The following is a 9,007-nucleotide window of genomic DNA, read 5'->3' as shown; positions in this document are numbered from 1 at the left end:
AACAGATGACAAGTGAGCACATAACACTCACTTAAGATAAGATAAAGCTCATCTTTACTAGCTTAATAACCACTTTCATTTTGGCTGGCTGCCCACCTATTTTTCTTCTACATTCTCTGTGATTGCAGGCATCCTTAGGGCCAGATTCACAACTTTAATATCTGACACCATCTCCAACTAGGTCTTCTTTGGTATTCCTCTTGGCCTCATTATTCAACCCAGCCCTTTTTCCATCTTTGTACACCTCTTCGCACAATCATTTTCTTTTGCTCCTCATGCTCAAATTACTTTAGTTAGTATATCCTCAGCACAACACGTCACCTCCAGATCAAGACATTCTCGTAATTCTCATTCTTTAACACATATCTGCTCATCCTCATCTCTGTTCTTTTCAACTTTCATTCTCTTTCATTGAGCACATTTTCATACAGCTTTTTTGACCCTTTAACATAAACATAAAAACAGAACCCTAAAGCAGACTTACCTCAGGACTTTCACCATGCCCATACCTCTACTGTGTTGATCACCATTTCTGCTTCCTCAAATACAGCACCATTCATTCACACCTAAGGCTCGAGTCTTACTGCTATTTAAATATTCTACAATAAAGAGGCACATTTAAAGAAATGCACGCTAGGCACATTTTACAGGAAACTTTATTTACCAAAGGAAAAAAAAATAAAAAAAAAAGCTAATCGTAAAGGTATTCATGTAGTGTTTTATGCAAGCTGATATAAAGATAAAAATAATATACATTACTGCATTATAAAACCCAACCCAATAATGATTAAACAAATACATGCAAACAAATCAGTAATAAAGTCAACCACTGAAATTTAAAACAAATACTGTATATGTGCAACAACTGTTTAGATTGTCCTGTTCATTATCATAAATATTTTGATATTTCACTTTTTTTGATCAACCCATTTAAAGTTTATTACAGGTCTTCTTAAATCAAATTGGTCCATTTCTGATTATTTATGTAATTCAATATGAGATATTAAAATTGTTGCTTGAACACAAAAGAAATGGCAAAAATAAAACTGAAGGGCTATAATTTCTTAAAAATGTGTGCAACCATGGAAATGGCTTATGGCAAATTACACACATACATTTTACACTAAGGACTAAAGACATTAAAAGATATGTAAATTGTATTTATGCAAGCATTTTGCGAATTAGCATGAAATGTTGCATGAAGGGATGTGCAAAGCAGGGTTTTACAGATACAGGCCTGCTGAACATTTTAAATTCCTCAAGTCCATTAGAAAATGTCTGCAGGACTTATTTTGTTACATTAATTTTTTTTTATACAAGTCTTTGGTGAGCCTCCTAGCAAATGCTCATAAACTATAGCAGTCACAAATTAAACAGTTCTTAAGGGTTTAAGCCATCATTTGAGAGTTAAAAAATTAGCGACCAATATGTGCTACACAAAAGTGAAATTCAGATCAAGGAATGTAACGCCAATAATTCTGTTACATTATCAAACAGTCTATATTCCAAATCAACACATTCAATTTTTCTTTGTGATAAGAAAAGATATTGCAGCGGCAAAGCTGAACATATTTCTATGACACCTGTCACATGATTGCTTTGATTCAATATGGCTCGAAATTGGAAACAGCATTTGCTGATCAAAAACCAATATGCGTCATACTAAGTGCTGGGCTCTATCTGGAAAACAATGAAACAAATATTTGCTTATGGAAGTTACAAAGTGGCACAGCCAACATTAAAGAAAAAAGTTTTGCTTTAAAGAGAGATGTGTAGCATTTGGAAGCAGAACTGCATATTATTATTATTATCATTATTAAGGCAAAATCCACTGAATGGCAAAGTGCATTACTGGCGGAGCTCCACATAATTAGCAGGGAAGAGCCCGTACGCTCCTTTACATATGCCTCTCCACCAGCCCTCATCGATCATTTCAATATTAGTAATGATGTCATCGGGATCAAAGGAAATCTCATCATCACCAGCTAAAAAAAAGTAATGAAACATTAATACAAAATGAATCATAGTTCTCATTTAAGTTTCTGTATAAAGGTTTCACTCAATAAACCATTACATGCATTATTGAGAAACTTACTTTTGATTTCAAGCAGCTGTAAATTAAGCAATTACAAAAACTGCTCACATAAAGACAAAAAAGTTAAAAGTCTAAAATTTTTATGACAATATATTTATTCCATGACATATTTACATAAGCAACATCTAAGCATATGCTTTGTCATTTCAAAGATACATTTTTGGTGTTTTGGCAATTTGTTTGAAATTTGTTTGTTTACCTTTCACTGGTCTGCAACAAAAAGCATCTCATTTTGCTAGAACGTCATGACCACAAACTCTTTCAAGGAAACATCACATTCAGTGATGCTCAAATATTTCATACTCAGAATATTATTTTAAGTACATCTTGAGCTAAAAAATGGCAGTCCTCCTTGTTCCAAATATTAGCTGAGGTGGAAACAATCCAAAATGAAGTATTTACTAAATAATGTTTGCTCTCAATCAGTATTTTTTCTCTCTCTTTTCTTTCTCCTTCAAAATAGTCAGGAAAATATATTTGCAAGGTGACAAATATGCCTTTTTATTGTCCAGAAAAATTAAAGTTGTAGTTTGTGGTTATTACAGTAATATGCTAGGTTGGATTGATGCATCCATTATCTTGCCCATGTACTGTAATAAGGTAAGCAAACAGAAAAAGAATATAATCCTTCCTCTGAAAATAGGAAAAAAAAAAGCATGTGCCAAATTTTCTTTGTTGTACAAAGGTGGAAAACTATGAGATGCTAGTTAAGAAGCTCCTCTCTTCCTGCCTAGCACTTGGGTGCAACATGACCTTAAAAACTCCTTTCCTACACCCACATGTTTTTCGAAAACAAAAACCCAAATGAAAGTGCTTTCTGATGAACACGGGGAGACGTTCTACTAGGAAATCACTCAGATGGAGAGCCTTAAAAGTGGAATGGAGAGTGTATCTTTGTGGGTCATTCCATGCTGAAATACTTTCAGAAAATCATAAGGGGAAAAAACCAAGTGACTAATATATAAAACAACTAGCAGAATACCCACGCTTCGCAGCGGAGAAGTAGTGTGTTAAAGAAGTTATGAAAAAGAAAAGGAAAAATTTTTAAAACGTAACATGATTGTTAATGTAATTGTTTTGTCATTGATATGAGTGTTGTTGTCATATCTATATCTATCTATATACACTCACCTAAAGGATTATTAGGAACACCATACTAATACAGTGTTTGACCCCCTTTCGCCTTCAGAACTACCTTAATTCTACGTGGCATTGATTCAACAAGGTGCTGAAAGCATTCTTTAGAAATGTTGGCCCATATTGATAGGATAGCATCTTGCAGTTGATGGAGATTTGTGGAATGCACATCCAGGGCACGAAGCTCCCGTTCCACCACATCCCAAAGATTCTCTATTGGGTTGAGATCTGGTGACTGTGGGGGCCATTTTAGTGCAGTGAACTCATTGTCATGTTCAAGAAACCAATTTGAAATGATTCGAGCTTTGTGACATGGTGTATTATCCTGCTGGAAGTAGCCATCAGAGGATGGATACATGGTGGTCATGAAGGGATGGACATGGTCAGAAACAATGCACAGGCAGCCCGTGGCATTTAAACGATGCCCAATTGGCACTAAGGGGCCTAAAGTGTGCCAAGAAAACATCCCCCACACCATTACACCACCACCACCAGCCTGCACAGTGGTAACAAGGCATGATAGATCCATGTTCTCATTCTGTTTACGCCAAATTCTGACTCTACCATTTGAATGTCTCAACAGAGATCGAGACTCATCAGACCAGGCAACATTTTTCCAGTCTTCAACTGTCCAATTTTGGTGAGCTTGTGCAAATTGTAGCCTCTTTTTCCTATTTGTAGTGGAGATGAGTGGTACCGGTGGGGTCTTCTGCTGTTGTAGCCCATCCGCCTCAAGGTTGTGCGTGTTGTGGCTTCACAAATGCTTTGCTGCATACCTCGGTTGTAACAAGTGGTTATTTCAGTCAAAGTTGCTCTTCTATCAGCTTGAATCAGTCGGCCCATTCTCCTCTGACCTCTAGCATCAACAAGGCATTTTCGCCCACAGGACTGCCGCATACTGGATGTTTTTCCCTTTTCACACCATTCTTTGTAAACCCTAGAAATGGTTGTGCGTGAAAATCCCAGTAACTGAGCAGATTGTGAAATACCGGCCCGTCTGGCACCAACAACCATGCCACGCTCAAAATTGCTTAATTCGCTGTTCTTTCCCATTCTGACATTCAGTTTGGAGTTCAGGAGATTGTCTTGACCAGGACCACACCCCTAAATGCATTGAAGCAACTGCCATGTGATTGGTTGATTAGATAATTGCATTAATGAGAAATTGAATATGTGTTCCTAATAATCCTTTAGGTGAGTGTATATATATATACATATATATATATATATATATATATATATATACACACATACATACATACATATACATATATATACATATATACATATATATATATATATATATATATATATATATATATATACACACATATATATAGATATATTTATATATATATATATATATAGATATATTTATATATATATATATATATAGATATATTTATATATATATATATATAGCAAAATACCGTGCTTGGCAGAGGAGAAGTAAAAGTATATATATATATATATATATATATATATATATATATATATATATATATATATATATATATATACATATACACACACACACATACATACTGTACATGTGTACATATATACACACACACACACACATCCTATGGGGTGCCAAACAGGCAAATAAATTGATTTTGTGAATATATAAAGTCGGCGTCAGAATATATAAAGTCAAAACTTGAATATATAAAGTCAGCGTTGGTATATTAATTCAAACTTGTTTCTGAATATATAAAGTCAAAACCTGATTATATAAAGTCAGCGTCGGAGTATATAAACTCACTCCTGAATATATAAAGTGAAAGTCAAGATTTATTGATTGAAACGACTCTAAACTGAACTAAGTTAACAAAAACGTATTCAGAAAAATAAATTAAAAAAACACTGTTTGGTTAATGTTTTGAAAATGATGCATGTGCCCTGCCCAGGATTGGTTCCTGCCTTGCGCCCAGTGTTGGCTGGGATTGGCTCCAGCAGACCCCCGTGACCCTGTGGTCGGATTCAACGGGTTGGGAAATGGATGGATATTCCAGCGCTGACTTTGTATATTCCGACGCTGACTTTATATATTGAAGTTTTGACTTTATATATTATTCCAGCTCTTTATATATTCCAAAATATTCCAACGCCGTCTTTATATACTCAGGTTTTGATTTTATATATTTGGGAATGACTTTATATATTCAAGTTTTGACTTTATTTATTCCGACAGTGACTTTATATAATCAAGTTTTGACTTTATATAGTTAAATTTAGTCATCATTGCATAACTTTTTCTTTACCATAGAAATTTAAAGACTAAATTCAACTTCCATTCCTAACAAAGATATTTCTGGCAACTAAATAGAACCTACTTACATCCAAATTCGAGCTATTGAGCTGTCGCCTGCCTGCCTAAATATGTCACCCTCGCTTCGCTCTTACTTTTTTACCGTTCATTTAATCATGGCTAGTGGCGGAAAAATTATAAAATGGAAGGAGGATTACACCGAGTATGGCTTTACCAAAACAATTATTGATGGCGAATCGATTATTCATAAAGCTTCAATCGGTGATCTGTTTTTCTGTGTTAACCTCATATTTTTTCATACTACTTCTCAAAGCAAGAAGGGGCGCGAGGCTAAAACGAATCGTGAAGCGCTGATCAATGTAATCGGTGTACCAGGAAATCATGCATTGACAGAAGTTCCTCTTTGCTTGGAATGCAAAGTGTGATTAAATGCGTGATTTTTTAACGCGTTATGGAGCACATGCATCGAAGCTTCTCAGCTGTGCTTGTGCGAAGAAAAGAAACATTTTAAAAATAACTTAATACGATTGTCAATGTAACTTTTTGTAAGTAGTGCCTGGAGGATTCAGTGTGGAGAAACTGTAGAGACAGCGTGTGTATTAACTTGTGGATTTTTCTGTATTTGGTGGCAGCATCACAAAATCGATTCCGTAACACTGCGTTAGCTGCGGAGCTCAGCTCAGAGCGAAATGAGGTGAATGGGAGGAGAGATGATGACATGACTCCCCCACCCGACTTTACTGTCAATCCCTCACAAACACAGTCTCTCGGAATTTGCATAGGCACAGCCCTTCACCTGCAATTTTAACTTAGATACAAAGTGATCAAAACTCTCGTTTATATCCTGCGTCCTCTCATTAAACTTGTATCCCGTATTACCCGTGGGCATGACAACGCCAGCGGCAGCCTGTCTATGAACTTAATTTAAACTTTAGGTTTACACCGTGCTTTGTTTCTAAAGTAGCAGCACTCATGAATATGGTGGTATATGTCACTCGCTCGCTTCTTATTGTTTCGCTGCCTTCTCAATTGTATAATGCATGTTTTCTTCAGTGCTTTTTGGAGCTCTTCCTGGTTTTCTACGTATTGCGTTGACAGTCAGTTCACGTGATTACGTGGGAGGTGTGATGATGTCACACGAAACTCCTCCCCCCACGGCTTTCGAGCTCAACTCCATTACAGTATATAGAGAAAAATAGCTTCCAGTTATGACCATTACGCGTAGAATTTCGAAATGAAACCTGCCCAACGTTTGTAAGGAAGCTGTAAGGAATGAGCCTGCCAAATTTCAGCCTTCTACCTACACGGGAAGTTGGAGAATTAGTGATGAGTCAGTCAGTTAGTGAGGGCTTTGCCTTTTATTAGTATAGACTAGCAAAATACCCGCGCTTCGCAGCGAGAAGTAGTGTGTTAAAGAAGCAATGAAAAGAAAAGGAAACATTTTGAAAATAACGTAACCTGATTGTCAATGTAATGTAATTGTTTTGTCACTGTTGTGAGTGATGAGTGTTGTTGTCATATATATATATATATATATATATATATATATATTTACACACACACACAAACATATATATATATATATATATACATATCTATACATATACACATATATAAACACATATACATACATACACACACATATATACACACAAATACATATATATATATACATACATACACACACACATATATAAACATATATATATATATACATATACATACATATCCACATATATACACACACAGCTATTTCGTATCAGTGCAATACTCTGTTTGTTAAAACGGTTGACTCCGCTCTTACGTGCAATAACAAATCAAATCATTCAGTTGTCTTTGCTCATATGTCATTTTAGAGCTGGACACCTGGCATCTTTTTGGCCACAAGTTCGTTTCTGTTTGGTGTGAGGTTCTGTGTTGTGGAGATTCTCAGGATGGATTGCAGGTGCTCATCAGTGAGGCGACTCCTGTGTGCTGTTTTGTTAGTCTTTATCACTGAGAAGAGCTTCTCACACAGATATGTGCTACCAAACATGCACAAGGTTCGAGCCGCATGTAGACGGACTTTTTTTGTTCTTCAAAGTCACCAAAGCGCCGTGCAAACTCAGTGCGCAATAACTCTAGCTTCGCAATAACTTGCAGCATCATAAGGTAGACTTGATTAACGCGTAAGTGTTCGCAAGGCAGCTGAAGCGCTGCATTATGGGATCTGTAGTTTATTGTGTTACCAGCGCTTCATATACCCGGCTTTAATAACAATAATACAGTATATAAAATGATCTCGGGCGGATATAATTACGCCGGGCGGATGTGGCCCGCTGCCCTTGAGTTTGACACATATGGACTAAATAGAACTTGAAAAGATATATTTTTCAAATGTGATCGCGCAATTCAGATAGAGTTGACGCCAAGACTACAGCCTGCATGCCTCAATGAGTCATCCTCCCTCGCTCTTACTTTTTTACCGTTCATCTAATGAATACACTGAGTATGGCTTTACCAAAACAATCATTGATGGCGAATAAAGTATCCATTATTCGAGTATGTAGAGCGGGATATATATATATACATATATATATATACACGCGTATCGCAGCTGAGAGGTAGTGTGTTAAAAAGGTAGAAAAGAAAAGGGAACATTTTAAAAATAACGTAACATGACTGTCAATATACAGTATTTGTTTTGTGAGTGTTACTGAGTGTTGCTGTCATCAAGGATTTGATTATCATTATTTCTTTCAATCAGGTTCGTATTTGTAGGATGTGTTGTGTTCAAGTTACATTCCGTGTTTGTCAATCGTTGTAAAGATGACAGGTTTCATTCATCGATTCGTTTCTTACTGCATCAATAAACAGCTCGTCTTCTTCTTTATCTGAGACCTGACACACTGCATGCACAGGTTTTTACACTGTCTTCCTTTAGCGGGACATTGACTTTTTCCACCGTGTGCTTTTTTTCCACAGTAGCTGCATTTATGAATATGCTTATCAGGCGCTTCATATTTTTGCTGCCTTTTCAATTGTGTAATTCGGTTTTGTTCAGCTCTTTGGAACTGTTGCTTTTATCTGTGCACTGCGTCAGTTCCGTGAGCCACTCGGTGTACTTGCATCGAAGGTTCCCAGCTGTGCTGGTGCCATCTCGTGCTATGTCCATAGCTTTATTTAATGTTACCTTAGTCCTGGCACTTAAAACTTTCTCTCGCAGTTTCGCTGAGTTTGTGTCAAACACCACCCTGACCATCTCATCTTCCTCTCCATAAACACAGTCCTTCACCCGTGAATATTTACCCGTGGCAGTTTGCTATTGGATTGCCGCTGACGGACGGCCTTATATGGGCAGGCACTAAATTACAAACGCCAGCGGCAGCCTGTCTATGAACTTAATTTAAAGTGTAGGTTTACATCGTGCTTTGTTTCCGAAGTAGCAGAACTCATGAATATGGTTGTATATGTCACTCGCTCGCTTCTTATTGTTTCGCTGCCTTCTCAATTATATAATGCAT

General features: G+C 36.6%; 1 protein-coding gene across 2 annotated transcripts in view; it reads right to left on the bottom strand.

Annotated features, from left to right (window-relative positions):
- Positions 1 to 617: 617 nt before the first annotated feature.
- LOC120526111 (src substrate cortactin-like) overlaps positions 618 to 9,007 on the bottom strand; it is a 71,490-nt gene continuing 63,100 nt past the window's right edge. For both annotated transcript variants that reach the window (XM_039749037.1, XM_039749048.1), the window contains one exon: positions 618 to 1,985. In XM_039749037.1, the coding sequence (XP_039604971.1) occupies positions 1,849 to 1,985 (137 nt within the window). In that variant the 3' untranslated portion in view covers positions 618 to 1,848. The remainder of the gene's footprint in view (positions 1,986 to 9,007) is intronic.

The sequence above is a fragment of the Polypterus senegalus genome, chromosome 1, assembly GCF_016835505.1.
Source record: "Polypterus senegalus isolate Bchr_013 chromosome 1, ASM1683550v1, whole genome shotgun sequence".
Lineage (NCBI taxonomy): Eukaryota > Metazoa > Chordata > Cladistia > Polypteriformes > Polypteridae > Polypterus > Polypterus senegalus.
Note: the sequence above shows the minus strand (reverse complement) of the source record. Positions and strands in the feature narration are given on the sequence as shown.